Source organism: Lutra lutra, chromosome 16, assembly GCF_902655055.1.
Source record: "Lutra lutra chromosome 16, mLutLut1.2, whole genome shotgun sequence".
NCBI lineage: Eukaryota > Metazoa > Chordata > Mammalia > Carnivora > Mustelidae > Lutra > Lutra lutra.
The window spans coordinates 59,951,363-59,967,544 of record NC_062293.1 but is presented as its reverse complement, the minus strand read 5'-3'; the positions used below and the strand labels follow the sequence as shown (position 1 = coordinate 59,967,544).

The 16,182-nt window shown below is 52.3% G+C and overlaps 1 protein-coding gene across 4 annotated transcripts in view; it reads right to left on the bottom strand.

The window, feature by feature from the left end:
- The window catches only part of RABEP1 (rabaptin, RAB GTPase binding effector protein 1), an 88,840-nt gene that overhangs the window by 18,881 nt on the left and 53,777 nt on the right, over positions 1–16,182 (bottom strand). For all 4 annotated transcript variants that reach the window (XM_047707634.1, XM_047707636.1, XM_047707633.1 and 1 more), the window contains 5 exons: positions 14,632–14,751; positions 9,822–9,957; positions 6,412–6,590; positions 4,417–4,548; positions 874–1,341 (listed from right to left, as the gene is read on the bottom strand). In XM_047707634.1, the coding sequence (XP_047563590.1) occupies positions 874–1,341; positions 4,417–4,548; positions 6,412–6,590; positions 9,822–9,957; positions 14,632–14,751 (1,035 nt within the window). The remainder of the gene's footprint in view (positions 1–873; positions 1,342–4,416; positions 4,549–6,411; positions 6,591–9,821; positions 9,958–14,631; positions 14,752–16,182) is intronic.

Here is a 16,182-nt window from a genome sequence, read left to right as displayed (position 1 = left end):
GGTAGGGTTCTGACATGGTGGACGCCAACATGAGCACAAGAGGACGCCCAGGGCCCCAAGACACCACGCTGCAGGAGAGCACGAGGCTACAGTGCCAGTCCGAGAGACACACGCCGTCCACGAGGGGCTGCGGATGGGGAACCAGCGCCCACAGGCCGCTCCCCTGGCTCCAAGTACAAGCTGCTAACCGGTGAGCTACACGTCCTGCGTGCGACCGAGGGGGGCGGATCCACTCAGAGCTCAACCGCCCCTTCTGGAGACGGGGCTCTGAGAGAGAAAGCACTGCAAGTCCTAGAACCTGGCCCCCCCGTCTCCCTGCGCATGGTCACCGGGAAAACCTGCACGACTCTATGGCCTGAGACAAAGCCCTCACCTGTGAGCGGGGACCACGTCCCTGGAACACAGGCCCTGTGAACCCGCGAGCCACTGCGCAAGGCATCAAGTTTGCTCCTACTCGTCCGAGTTTGCAGACATGCCCGGGAGGAAAATGAACCTCCTGAAACATCGCCTTCTTCTCCCTCCCGTGGTGTCCGCCCCCTCCTGACACGCACTCGTGCACGGACTGCTGACAAGATGGCAAGGAGCGACGACAGAAGGGGTCTCGGAGAACACTGAGACTGGCGACAAGGGCAGAGCAAGCACGTTCCTCCAGCATAAAACTGCCTGCGCGCCGCTCTGGGGAGCACTCGGGGGCGGTGGGGGTGCCGCACAGCTGCAGCGACCAGCCAGTGGGTCCCGGGACTCGGGCAGACGGCCGCTTGCGGCAACATGTGCATGCAGGGACCCCAGGGCTATCTCGTGAATGGACAATCCCACGGCCACCCGGTGTCCCACGGCCGGAGCAAGCGGGAGAAAGGCAGGAGGACGGCTCACCTCTTTCTGCAGGAGATTCCATTCGGTCTCGCTGACCAGGCGGTAACCACTGGGGGACACGTAAGCACTTTCCACACCCTGGGTGACACTGGAGAGGAGAGACGCGGTCTCCTCCTGCTCGGGCGTCATGGCCTTGATGGCTCTCTCCTGATCTTTGGTCAACATGAACCCGCTCGGCATCTGCAGCGACCCAAGGGACACCGTGTCGAAGTTCTCGGGCGCCGAGTCCGCTCCCACCAGCGGCCCGAAGTCCGACTCGTCCAGGTTACCAGCAGATTTTGCTTTGCAGTTGTAGCCCAGCGCTCTGCACTGCAGCGAGCTGGAGGTCCCCAGACTGTCCGTAGACTGCGCCCTCCTGAGTCCGTCCTTAAACACGTCCGCGTCTGACTTGCCGAACGGGTCTGCAGACGGCAACAGCAAGTCCGCGTCCAGCGAGTGTGCGGAACCATGGGTGCTGTCCAGCTGCTCCTGAAACGTGACAACACACACGGCCGAGTCAGACGACGCGCTCCACTGCAGAGATGGTAGCGAGTGCGTCGCAGATGCGCCTGCCACACGCGACACACGCCACTCCGCCGCGTGGTCCCTCCACAGTCCCGGGACATTCACCGAGTGTCCGCTGTGTGCTGGGCCCAAGCCAGGTGCTCAGGACACAGCTGAAGCAAACCCCAACCTCCGCACGTGTGCAGCTCACGAGAAACAGCACGCCGGCGAGCAGAACACCGCACGGCATGACACGGGAGGCTCGCGATCTGGGCTGAGTGCTCCGGGGGCTCGAAGTGCGGGCTTGAGGCCAGACAGGAGTCGGGGGAGGACTCCCGGAGCTCCGTGCTGGGGACGCCCACGGGGAAACGCCCACCCAACACAGAGAACAGAAGGCTTTAGACAGAGGCCGGAGAGTGACCGCCACAATGAGAACTAAAGTCACAGCAGCAGCTCACAACCCTACGGTGGGTCTACGGACCAGAGGGGCTGCTGAGGCCAGAGCCCCAAGAAACACTGATTCCGTCTACACTGCGGCTGGACAGAGGAAGGAGTAGCCTGAGAGGGCTGCAGTGAGAATGACATCGGACACTGGCAGGAGACATGAGCACGTGAAGTCTGTTAACCCTATTTCTTTGTTTTCTATGTTTTACAATGTTTTTCCCATTCTGAGGACCTTGCCCACCAGAGAGAGACTGGCCCTCCAAGCCACCTGAGTCCTACGATTAATACACAAGTTCCCTAAGAACACGCCTCGCACATACACCCGACCCATCCCTCGTCCAGCCCAGCCGCCTCCTTCACCTCCCCTCACTGCCCCACACCAGTGCGCCCCCACCCTAAATCAACCAGGCACCAGGTGTGGGGAAACGGAGAAGACCCTGCACCGAAGTCTACCAGGATTCCCCCAACCCGCCTGCCCTGCGCAGCCCTGCCCCTGCCCTCCGAGTCCCCAACGCCAGGGGCCCATGTTATCCCTGTTCCCGCTCCTGCCTCGTGACCCAGCATTGCTGTGTCTGCACGTGGCTCTGCGTGGTGTGCGTTGACTCGCTGCTAGGGACACCGTGAGCAACATCACGCTTTCCTTCCAATGACGCGGACCCACGGGCCTGGGCACAAATCAACCGGGATGGGATTATGGGGCCTCTGCATGCCAGCGACTCAACACCGCTTGTGGGAAAACATTTACTGATGTGCCAAAACCTCCAGACAGATTAAAGTGGAAAAAATTTACATAAAACATTATGGAGAGTTACAATATGGGTCATGGTTAAAAAGTGAAAACAGAAACACACACATGTTAACTCTGGGAACAGAAAAGAAAATGGAAGCAGAGCTACACGGTGTCACCTCTGGGCAGGGGGACTACCCAGAAGCTATCCTTATTTCGCAAGACTTTTCTGTACTTTCCACATTTCCCACAGCAAACGTACTTTGCTTTTATAGTGAAAAAAAGGATCCTCTAAGCATCAGGCAAAAGAAAGTATCAGGTCCTACAAATTTTCATCATCTTTAGCCATAAAACTAAGTCTCTGAAGCGGCCACTACGAACTTCACATCAACAGGCAAAAGTAAATCGTCATGAGCCTCAATACAAGTGTTTTCCACAAAGCGTAAAAGATCAGATCTAAAAATCCAAAATATACTTCAAATGTCAGAAAATAATGTTATGTACAATATATACTACAGACCAACAAAGACAGAAACAAAATATTTTTAAAACGCTTCACTGTATGTTATAACAAATCTCCCTTTCCTGTTTTCATGCTAAAATATTTTCTGAAAAGTCTGAAACGTTTTCAAACATTCCTGCACACAAAAAACACATAATGCTTGGCAGTACCCAAAAACTGAGACACTCTCCTGGGAATCTGACCGCTTAAAAAATGCACAGCAGAATCAGGCCAAGTGGTTCTCAGTGTACGACCCAAAACAAAGAATGCAGAAAAACAATTACATCATCCTTGTCAGCATGCACTAGGATATTTTTAAAACGCTGACATCCAGCCATCCATAAACATGGAAGCCTAAGTGACCAGGAAGCAGATCACACGGGGCTGAGCATCCACGTGCCAACCACACAGACACATGGAACCCCTCAAAGCGGGAACAGATCCTGATCTGATCCGGCCAGGAGGCAGGGCAGGGCTGGGGGCAGTGGGTGCAAGGCATGTGAGCTCAGGGCAGGGGGACAGGGCTGGCCGTGAGGATGCGGGGAGCACGGGAGGCACTGAGTGTCACCCAAAGGTGAAGGCCCTTCTGTGCCACGCTGGGGGCCCAGAGGCTGGGGGCCTTCGCTCTTATCCCGCAGGCAGGAACAGTCAGCCCGCGCCCTGAAGATGAGCGGGAGGACCTCAGCGGTCAGCGAGCAGGGCAGGTGGCCCGGTGGGGCAGCCCCCGGTGCGCTGACAGAACAGGAGGGCGACTGTGGCTGGAACGGCGAGCAGTGGGAGGTGACTCCCAGTCACGGGAGTCCGTGTGCTCTGAGGAGGGAGGCCTGGATGCAGCTGCACTGACCACAAGGGAAGGGGACAGTAATGATGGGGGCGCCGCGGTCCGACAGCCTGTAGACAGGAAATCTGATGAGGAGGCCCCCGCCGCCAGGAGGGCATGAGAGGCCCCGAGGCCACGGGAGCACCACTCTCCATGCCCGGGGCTCCCTGCCCCACCCGCCTCTTCCACCCTCCGCCGCCGGCCTCACCCGCTGTCCTCACAGCGCATGGCTTCAGACCGACTGACGCGCAAGCATGTGCTGTGGGGATGTGAGATCGTCTTCTAGAGAAAAACCCAGAGCACAGGCACCAGTTACTGTCATCCCCGAAAAGATCCTGCAGGCGGCCCTGCAGTCCCCTTTTCCTGCTCTGATCCGGGAACTGCTGCAAGTGTCTAAGCTGCTGAGCGCCGGGAGAGGACCAGTGTCTCCGGAGCACTCCCTGCCAGCTCGAAGACGTGGGGACACACGACACGTCCGCTGTATCTCCTCGGACGCTCGGCCCTGTGCGCCCGCACGCACACGGCCACGTCGTGGCCACAGCGACCCTGACAACAGTGTCCCCCTACCTCCTCATTTGACAGCTGGGCTGCAGGCTCCTCGTGCGGGAAAGCGCACGCAGCTGGAGCTCTCCCCTCCTCCTCCGCGTCCGCTCGGCCGGGGTCCTTCCGCTTGTGAAATCTCTGCTGCTCATCCTCCTCCTAAAAGTTAAGGAAAACAGACACGGACGTCACCCCGGTGACCTGCACCTCACGGTTCACTCATTCCACGGCCGCTCCGAGCACATAGCGCAGAGAATTGCGGGAAAACTGGATGCTGGCGGCTCTTTGCTGTGTCCCCGCATTAGGACGTGGGTCCTAACGGCTTTCCCACCGCGGGCCCACAGCACGGAGCCTCGCCTGGAGGAGAAACCAGGAAACCGCTTCCAAGAAGTGTGCGCGAAGAGAAAGCTCCACAAAACAGCCCGTCCTTCACGGGGCCCCGGAGCTGTGCGCAGACGCTCCTGCCGATGCCGGCAGCACACGGGCGGGCGTGGCCCCTGGAAACCGGATGAGTTCACATGAGACGCAAAAGCAATGGCTGAAGTTCATGTACTGCCGCACGACCAGACGAGCAGACCCCTCAGTGCCCCCGACCCCGGCCTGGCGCGTGGGGACACGGCCGCGACACCTCACAGGGCGGGGGTGGGGGGGCACGAGCTTCTACGGGAGCAGCGCCACGCGCTCTGCAGAGGCAACGGGAACGGGCCGAGAAGCACCCCTTCTGGCTCTGGAACAGTCGGCATGGGAAGTCTGCCAACCAGGGGCGGGGTGGGGCGGAGCTCCAGGGTTGGTGGGGGCACAGGGGACCCCCAGTGCCCTGCCGTGGCTGAGAAGGCAGGCATGGGAAGAGGGGGACGCGGGCTTTGAACCTCGGATCTGCCGGCAGTCCGCGCCGCAGCTGGGGCGCGTCAGTGCGTCTGCTCTGAGAGCTCAAGACAGAAGCTTTAGAGGCAAAGCCTTAGCAAGCTCGGACATGCGGGAACACCTCGGTGGGCGTCAACAGTGGCCTTCAGCGAGAGGCGGCAGCGTTTCGACCGTGGTCACAGACAGCAGTCCGGAGCCTGAGCTTGCTGTGTCCGCACACATGGAAGAGGAGGAGTCACAACTAGAAGACCGGAATTTTTAAAAGCATGAAACCTCTGAACCCAAATCCAACCTAAGTCCTACAAGGCAGTCTGTACAACGTCTACGGCACCGAGAAAAGCTCCCACATGGCTCTCGGCGGGAGATCTCTGCTCCCGCGCCACATGGGGCAGCGAGGACACATCACTGTCAGACACAAAGAACACAGATTGCGAGGCCGTCTGGGCGCGGGACGGGGCCACGGATCGAGGCCGTCACACTGTGACCACCCCAGCAGTGAGCGAGTGACAGCTCTCCAGCGCGGGGCCGAGGACAGCAAGTTCCACGTACCCTGTGCCAACTACGAATCAACCGGACACCCGCTTCCAATCGCGGACACATGCCCAGGAGGACCGTCCTCTACACGAAGACCGGATGACAGACGCACGTGCTCCTCCAAGGGAGGGGCTGGGACAGTCTCCTTCGTCCCCTCGTGTGTACAACAAAGCATCTGCGACCTCAGATGTATCTGGGGGTTGCTCGTGTGGCTCAGACAGGGTTTCAAAAGGTAAGGAGAATGCAGGCTCTCCGGGCACCCTCAGGACTCCTGTCTGCGGCAGCCGCCGTCCCGTGCCGTCACCATCCAACGAGGCTTTCAGAGCCACGTCACCACAGACGGGACCTGGATCCACATGATCCTGCGGCCCGGGGGAACCGGACAGCGCCACGGAGAAAGAGCTTCTCAGAACCGTGAACCTCCGCGTCCCGCAGCTTCCAAAGAGGACCAAGGCTAAAGCGGTTCTTTTCCCGCAGACAAGGCCCTCTCTGAAGCTGAAAAGCAAAATCCCTCCAACACAGCTAGTGCATATTTGGAAAGGGCGTGGAGGCCCGCGGGCTCGGGACAAGCCTTCGAGGGGGCAGCGGCGGCAGGCGGGGGCGTGCATCCGCGGCATGGCTCACCTGGTCTCGCTTCTTCAGCTCTTCCACCTGCCGCAGCTGCTCCGCCGTGAGCACGGCCTCCATGCGCTGCATGTCCCGCATGAGCAGACGCTGCGACTCCAGAAACTGGTCGTTGGCCTTCTGCCATGTGTGTTTCAGCTGGTTGTGCTGCTGTCGCTCTTGCTCCAAGAGATGACACACTGTTTGGGAACCCCCAATCAGAAACACCGGGTTTTAACGGCAGGCGACGGCTGGAACCGGGGCCCCTCAACCAGGTCCGGCCAGCGATCCGCCCCAGCTGGGACTCCGTGGTGCACAAGCACGGAGGGGCCACTGGCGACCGGACACAGGGCAGCCGTCCGCTCGCACAGGCTCATAAAGCATGCTTCCTGGAACAGTGACACGTGAAAAAAGGATTTCTGTGCCCAAGGAGCTTTAGAAACCCTGCTTAGATGAATTTTTACAGGGTCCTTCACTGCAGGACTTTGATCCCAGCACCTGTGCTCGTGCCTGTGTTCTCCTGGAGGAGGATACAGAACACAGCAGTTCCCCAACTCCTTTGACCACCAAGTCCTCCCCACAGTGCCACTCATGTGACAAGGGCAGTTCTGGGGAACACCCTTTGGGAAACACTGCTCTAAAAGCCACAAGTATGATAACCGTGACTCAGTGTCTTTAGAGACATTCTGACAAGTCTGTTACCCAGATGTCCCTCCTGAGCCCACACAGCTCTGATGGCTCAGGACAAGGCGAAGGTTCTCTGTATCAGTGGGTACGGCCCACATGCCCCTGCTTGGCCAGCCTGTACTGGCATCACCCAGTCACTCAAGCCAGAAACCAGAGACAACCCCTGCGGCTGCCGTGCCTCACCCCACCCACCGCCCCTGTGACAGGAGCTACGAGCTCCCTCTGGTGCGGGGGACACAGCCCTCGTCCGCCACCAGCCTCAGACCAGCTCTCACGACTCAAACAACTGGTACGTGTCCTGCCATTCGTCTTTGTGCCCCGGCCTACCCTCCACACTGCTGTCAAACGGACGTCTTAAGTACAAAATCTGTATGATCACTCTCAAGTTTCAAGTCCTTCAGGAAAGCCAAACACAAGGCCACATGCTGTATAATGACATTTACACAGAAGCCCAGAAGAGGTAAATCTGTACAGACAGGCAGACCAGGGCTGCCAGGGGCTAGGAGAGCGAGAGAAAAGGAAGTGACGAGTAATGAGGACAGAACGTCCTGCTGGGAAACTGTGGAATCAGACAGTGATGACAGTGCACAGCTCTGTGAGTACAGTAGCCTTTAAAAGAGTGAGCCTCATGGCATGTGAATTATATCTCCATAAAGTTGTTATTTAAGAAAAACGTTTTATTTTTTTTTTAAGATTTATTTATTGATTGATGAGAGAGAGGGAGGGAGGGAGGGAGACAGACACAGAGGGAGAAGCAGGCTCCCCACTGGGCAGGAAGCCCAAAAGAAAAACATTTTCAAACCCTTCATGAGCTCCTTCCCGCCTATCTGGTAAATCCCAAGCCATCAGCCTAAGGCGGCCACAATCTGGCTCCCACTTCTCCCTTGCCCCGGTATCCTAACTTTGCTGAACGAATTTCTCCCACTCCGTGACCTTGCTGTAGCACGTGCAAATGGCCTTGAACATCAGGCTTGTCTCTGGCCACCGGACAAACACCCACCTGTGGGTCACAGCCCCCCTTCACACCTTCTTTCAAGAAGCCCACCTGTGCCCGGTCCCCTCCCAGTGCACCCGCGAGTCGGTCCCGGGGAGGCCACAGCACTAACTTGGCTAATTCTCCCAATTCGGGCTGTAAGTCACACGGCTGCTCACGTTGTACCTTCTCCTCCGTTAAGTACTAGTTTTGGTGTGTGTTTCCAGATGGAAATTATGCCCCTGCTCATTAATGAAACTTCTCAGATACTTTCCAGATAGTTAGGAAGGCTTGGGGCATGTCATTTAAACAGAAAGTCCTATTTCTTTGGACGCTCTCAGAGTCTGCGTGTCTTTTTGACGCAGCACCACATCCGAAAAGTGCTTTCTGAAAACCAAAGACCTGCTCAAACTTTGGGTTATTCTCCTAACATTTTAAGAAATAATACTGTGGGCTTACAGAATTTCACCTTTCCACTATTTGGGGGGAAAACGCCGAACACGCAAGCCTCAATTACCGACGGAACGGCTCTGTGTCCCTCGGCACCTGACAGACTGACAGTATTCACCGCAAGACTCTCACCCAGTCCCACACTCGCCTGTGAAAGGGCTCCCAGTACAACACACAACGCGCACAAGGCCTCAGGAGTCCATGCATCTAGAGGAAGAAAATGGTAGACGTGTGTGACCACTAACCTCTCCCTGAAATGTACTGCTTCCTGTAAAGACGCGCAGTATGGGCAGCCCAGCCCAGAAAGGAGGACAGCACCTGCGACCCGGCAGCCAACGGAAGCTGGAGCCACGGCCGCGTCTCCACACGATGGCCACAGGTACCCCCACACAGCCCCGACGCTCGACACTGCTTCCACACTGCAGCCGTGACCAGCCCCGCCACCAAACCTTGGCCATGAGCGCATCAACAGAACGGCACACTGTTACTGTACCGGAAGATCAGTCACTTACGTTTTCATTACTGTTTCATAATGCATGAGTTTTCTTTTGTATTTTCTATTTCTGGGATTAAAAACAGGATCCTAAGAGGGTTTCACAAGACTGCCAAAGGAGTCCGTGACACAAGGTTAAGAACCCCAGGGAAGGGGCGCCTGGAGGGCTCAGCTGGTGAAGTGTCTGCCTTCGGGTCAGGTCATGATCTCAGGGTCCTGGGATCGAGTCCCAGGTCCAGCTCCCTGCTCAGCGGGGGTCTCCCTCTCCCTCTGCCCCTCCACCAGCTTGTACTCTCTCTCTGACAAATAACTAAAATCTTTAAAAAAAAAAAAAAGAAAGAAAGAAAGAAAGAAAAAACTATCTTTATTTTAATGGGGAAAAGATAAGCCTTCTTCCCTAGGCCAGAGGAAACAGAGTCCATTTCTGTGGAATTCCACCACAAGGCCAGAGGTCAAAACTGTCCCTTACAAGCAGGGACGCTACGTGAGGCCGCCGGAACACACCACCTGCCTCTGTCCACGGTCACTCTTGCTGACCCACCTCCAACAAAGTGAGTCTGGGGGCAAAAGCCGTTTAAGCAGAGCTTCCAGCCCTCTTGTCTTTCTGTCCAGAGCTCATGCCCGGAGTCCTCAAGGACAGAGGGGATGCTGACAACCCACATATCTCGAGGGGCCCTCACGGCTCCAGCCCCTCAGGAGAACATTCGAACCACACACGAAGCTTCAAGTGCATCACCATTATGCTGGAGTCTGGGATTTGTTACTAGTTGTAATCGGTACCGATTTTCCTTAGAGACGAGACTAGAAAGACACAGAACCCGTGCTCACCCTCATGCAATTCCTTCCGCAGCTTCTCCGCGTCCTCCTGCAGGACGGATTTCTGGGTGTTCAGAACAGCCACATACATCTCCAGGTCAGTCCTGCAAGATTTCTCAGCTTCCAGATAATGATTCAGCTCCTTAACCTGGAACAAAACGCAGTTCTAGGAAACGAAAACCCGCGGCACTTCTGCTGCGGGTATGCTGGTAAGTTCTGGATGCGCTGGAAAGTAATTGACACGTCTATTTATGTTTTATGTGCAATTTTAAAAGTTAAGTTGAAATTTCTAGTTATACTACAAACACATAGTTGCTATAGAAAAGTAGGAAAGCAACATGATTAATAGTCGGTGTTCTCCGTAATCATATCGCTGAGTGAGTACACAACGGAGAAGACATGCGGCAGCTTTGTCCCTCGCGTCCCAAACAGCCAGCTCTAATCTGCATTCCCAGAGCGGCATGTGCCTGGAATAATTTTGTCACATTCTCAGTAACACTGTGTCATGCAGGGGTCTTTAAACAGTAGTTAATTCCTAAAGGTAACAAGTAGTGCCACACTCTTATAAATGTGCTTTTCTTTGACTTCTGGTGTAATAGTTCCAAATGCCTTGAATTTATGAAAAGGGCCCATCTTCATGGACACATGTACCGGACGGAAAAAAGAGGAAGTCATGACAGGAAAAATAACTACTCTCGTACTGTGATAAACACTAACTTGAAGGCCAGTGTGAATATTTTTTAAAATCAACGTCTTTTAGGCGCGCCTGGGTGGCTCCATGGGTTAAGTGTCTACCTTCAGCTCGGGTCATGATCTCAGGGTCCTGGGATTGAGTCCCACATTGGGCTCTCTGCTCAGCAGGGAGCCTGCTTCCCCTCTCTCTCTGCCTGCCTCTCTGCCTACTTGTGATCTCTGTCAAATAAATAAATAAAATCTTTAAATAAATAAATAAATAAAATCACTTCTTTTAAAAAATGCCTTGTTTCTGTTTAACTGTGATATTCAAATGTTAACAAGATAGTCTAACATCTGAAATAGTTATAACCAAAATAAAACAGTCTTGCCCCAGAGTGTGAATCACTTGTTTTACCCTGTCTTATATACTATCCATCCGAAATTTTGGCCATTTATGTAAGTCCACGTTTTCAGATGGCTATGTCTAATTTCACTTTCAAGGTTATTTTCATGCCTTTTAACTTCCTATTTCCCCCAGCGTGAACATGCCGGCTGACCTGTTTCCAGGCATCGGTACGCCTAGACCATTAACACAAGAGGTCAGCAGTGGGCACAGGCTGAGTGGGCCACAGTAGCCGGCACGGGACGCGCTGGGGGCTGTGAGCACCGCAGACGGGTGCGGGCCGCTGTGAGCGTGTCCCCGCGACCGCAGCGGGTGGGCACCCCACGTGAGTCTCCAACCTGACAGCAGCAGCTGAAAGCGCGAGAGTCTGCACACTCCCACGGCGGAAAAATGCGATCCGTCTGCCCAGTGACACTTACACTCTGGAGAGGCTGCGAACGTGTCCCCCTCGCTCACGCTTCCCCGACTCGCAGTGAGGCCGAGGTCTTCCCACATTCTGGGACGCCTCTCTTCCCTCCCAGCTGAACCGCTCGCTCGCATGCTTTACCGGTCTGTGCACGGCTGGCCCTCACGGACTGCGCAGCCCTGACCAACTCTGGGTACTAATTGTCAGGCACATTCGCTGAGCAGCCCACACCCTCTCTGTGCAAACTCTGCAGCATCTTTTAATAAGGAAGATTTATATTCTAGTGTAGCCAAATCTGTCCAACTTCTCTTTCCCAGTATTTCTGTCTCTGATTTAAGAAGCATTTTGGGGGCACCTGGGTGGTGGTGTCCCTTAAGCATCCGACTTGCTTTCAGCTCAGGTCATGATCTCAGAGTTGGGAGATCGAGCCCCATGAGCTCAGCGTGGAGTCTGCCCATCCCTCTTCCTCTCCCATCTCTCCCTGACTCGTGTTCACGTTTGTTCATGCTCCCTAAATTTAAAAAAAAATTTTTAAATGTTTTTCTATCCCAAATAACATCTTTTCTTAGGATCTAAAAGTTTTAAAGATTTTTTTCAATCTTTGGTCTTTAATTCATTGAAATTAATTTTTGGAAAGTATGAGGTAGAAAGCTAATTTCACTTTATTCCGTATTTAAAACTACGTAGGGGCGCCTAACTCTTGATTTTGGCTCAGGTCATGATTTCAGATCATGAGATCAAGCCCCACATCAGGCTCCCTGCTCAGTGTGGAGTCGGCTTGAGACTCCCTCTCTCTCCTTCTGCCGCTCGCCCCAAACTCATGCTCTCTCCCTTTAAAAAAGGGGGGGGGGGGGTAAAACAATTTAAAAAGGCTATTTTACTTATTTTTTTAAGTAGGCTCCAGAGCCAGCATGGAGCCTGATGCGGGGCTTGAACTCATGACCCTGAGATCAAGACCTGAGCTGAGATCAAGAGTCGGACAGTCAAGTGACTGAGCCACCCGGGCGCCCCTAAAAAGGCTATGCTTTAACAATCCCTTCCTTCCCGCAGCTGCGCAAGGCGAGCCGTCCCGTACCAAACTCTCACACACACAAGGCTCTGCTGAGCTCTCGATTCTGCTCCACTGGTCCCCTGTCTGTCCCCAAACCAGGAACAAGCCATTTGAATGACAGTGGCTTCACTGTAAGTCTTAACGTCTGGTAGGAGGGGCAACCTGCCTCCTTCCAAGCTCCTTATTAAACCCCACTGTATTCAGAGTGGGATTTTTGAACTCAGATGAATTTGGGGATACACTGCCTGTGCTGTACGACATAAGACGCCCACTGTCTTGTCCCTGAGGGACACACATGTGCTCGGGCCTTCATCATAGCTCTTTCCACAACGATCGTACCCACTTATATTTACTTTCTCAGGTACCTACAACTCTTCAACGCAGAGTTGATTTTGGGTTTTTCGGCGGGGACGGGGGGAGGAGCCGTTTGTTTTTGTTTTTATTACTACAAATGGGACTTTTTTCCCCCCATTACATTCTTTACTTGGATGGATTACTGGAGAATATGATTTTTTATATTGATCTTGTTGGCACAACTTTCTTGAACTGCTACTGAGTCTAACATCTACCGGCACATCCTCTTGCTTTTCTACACGAACAACCGTCAGCCTCACTCTCCCCATTCAGAACTGATGCCGTCTCTGCATCGGGTCTTGCTGGGTGGAAATCAAGAGTGGGACGCCTAACCGACTGAGCCACCCAGGGCCCCCCTGATCAGTCTTAATGGAAGTTTGTCTTTCTTACCGGTTTGCCCATTTTTCCCATTACACTGACATTCTCAGTTTTTCTTTTGCTTTTCTATTTCACCGTTTCTGCTCTGCAGTACATTACTTCCCTATATTCCTGCTGTCTGTGCTACTGTCCGCCTGTCTGGAATCTGGAGTGAAACATTCAAATCACTTTAACTATTTTACCATGCCTTTTTCCATGAGGTTTTTTTTTTTCTGATCTCCATTTTATTTTAGCGACCATTTTACTGGAGATAATTTAATGGCCTGTGGTCAGACAGCTCAGTTCACACAACAGTATTTTTGGCATAACAACAGACTTGAGTTTACATAACAAAGTTTCTCGGCACTTCCTCTGTGACGCTGTGAAAAGCTTCATGCACCTGAACCTAACAGTTACTTTATCCGGGCACACCTTCCAGGCTTCACACCTGCAGACTCACATAATCCTATCAGTGGCCTTATGGGGGGGTACCACTGCCCCCATTTTACAGCTGAGAAAAGCAAAGCGCAGTAAGATGAGGTCAGTTGCTCAAGGTCCCCAGCTGAGCCTCCGCTACTGCAGAAGACACAGTCTCTCTCTTACCAATCTGCTACGCCTAAGTTATTAATCAGACTGCTCAAACCCCTACATTCCTGCTCACATTTTCCTCTTCTCACATGACCACTGGCTACGATCAGCCTCACTCTCCTACCAGAACTGTGCACGTTAATTTCCCCCTTGTAACTGTCCCTCTTAGTTCACGAATTTCCAGGTGTGTCTGGTGACCTCGAGAGTGACCGTCAGGGCTCACTGATGAATTCTGAGGTGGGGTCACTCCATCTCCACACTCCTTCCCCTACATCCTGGACGCTTCATATCACAGTTACTACATCAGCTTTCTTTTGGTTAGAATTTGGGTGGCGTGTCTTTAGATACCCCTCTATCCTCAGTCTTACCTTGCAGTTTTATTTTCGGTCTATTATAAGCAATACAAATTTATATATATATTTTTTTTAATCCCATCTACTTTAGTAGGCGATGACGTTTAGTCCCCCTTCCTACATTCCTATGCTGTGCTTTTGTTTACTACCTTTTTTGTTGTTGTTGTTTACTATCTTTTTTTTTTCTTTCTTTCCTACTCTCTTTTAATTATCACCGTTTTCAACATTCCCTCTGTATTTCCTCGGTTGTACCTTTATGGCCAACAAATCCAGCTGCACTGTAACTACGTTATCTCTACGCCATCGATTCTGGGACTTGCGTCAGGAAAAGAAATCAACTTCCAAGAGCTCATTTTCCTCGATAAGAAAGCGAATCAGGCCCGGCCTCGCTCTGACATGAACATGAACAAGACCGTGGTTCACAGAGCAGCAGGAGCACTGCTCCGGTCATCGACTGAAACACCCATCAGGACAAAATCCTCCCCAAGCGTTTTTCTCCTTTGCATTTTAAAGAAAGCAAGATTTTAAGACACATAGTCTGAATTCCAGTTTTTACCCCCGAAGTGACTCTAACTTTGCTCATGGCATTAGGTCAGGGCCCCGGGTTCAGGGAACGAGCTACAGCATCTCACGACCTTGGAGGCCTCCAGCTCTTTAACCTTGTCTTCCGCCTCTGTCAGTTTGTCCTTCAGAGCCGCTATCTCCTTCTCCATGGGCATCACCACAGACCGAAGCTTTTCGGCATCCTCTTGAGCCTACGGTTAAAAAGAATGAAATACCCTGACTTACTGGTTCACTGCTTTTCCAAGAAACGCTGACTCCTCCACTGTGAAACTCAGTACAGCGAGTGGCCTACCGGGTGCCGTGTGAGCGCCAGCTAAACGGAACCACGTCTGACTTTCCAACGTCACACTACTCTGCATCTCAAGTCATCATCACGATTTTCCCCAATGTTCCACTTAGAAACTGGGAAGTAGGAAAATGGATTCACTAGAACAGATCTGATTCTTTAAATCAATTAACTGGAAAAGACCCGATATATAAAAGGAAACACACATAATACTTTCATTTTCATAATTTTAGTACTAAATTCATGAGACCATATTTCTCACGAAATGGCTGGATGAAAGGATTGATTCATTTTTAAACATAAATACAACAACATATTTTCTAAAATTTTGGAAAATTATGTTGCTATAAAAAAAAAACCTTCCATCTTTGTTATTTTAAGGGGTAATTTATGTAATACTTTACTTTTGATATCTAAATGAGACAAACCCAAAGAATGACTCCTAAAACTATCATATTGTTTTCTTTCATTCTCAAAAACATAGATTAAAAAAGGAAATAATATCCATAAATTAGTAAACATAAAAAAGGACGTGAGGTAAAAACTGATGAGCATGGACTCGGGTCAGTAAGAACGAATCGACGCTGGTTTGTCAGTTGTGACAAACAAACTACACTGACAGCAGATCCTAGTAACGGGGGAAGCCAGGAGTGGGGCATATGGGACTCTCTACTATCTTCACAGTGTTTCTGGAAATCAAAAACCATTCTAAAAAATAAAGTTTATCTTACAAATAAAACAAATTTTAAGAACGACAAGAAGTGGCAGGTTGTGAAAATCAAGGATGTGAACGTATCAGAAGAATGAAAACCACAATGATCTCCTGTTAGGACGTGGGCTAGAACTCCCAGTGACAGCACCAGACACGGGGCCTGCCATGGAGCACACTGTCACAGGACTAAGTGACTCTAGCAGCCACCGAAATACACTCAGGTCCTTATGGAAATGCTGAGTTACAGGCTTGTCCTGGAACAAGATGGAATGGAAAAAACCATTCTTCATGTTTGAAGCTTCTACTCGGGGTATTGGGTTCTCAGATGACTTTTATGTTATTAGAAAAACCAAACAACCTTCTAAAAACACAAAAGTGTCCTTGTATGGACTGAGGGACCAGAGAGAATGATTAATCCGAATGACATCAAAAAATCCAATTCCAGCCATTATTTTACATAATATGTGCCTTACAATACATGACTGTGCCTCCATTAGTAAAGGGAAAGTTCATCTAACTACACAGGCCAAAAAGTTTTCCGGCTTTCCTCTTGAGGGGGAACTCTGGCCCTCCCGCCCAGCTCAGGCACCCGCCGCACTGTGTTCAGCGTGGCCGGCGGCGCAG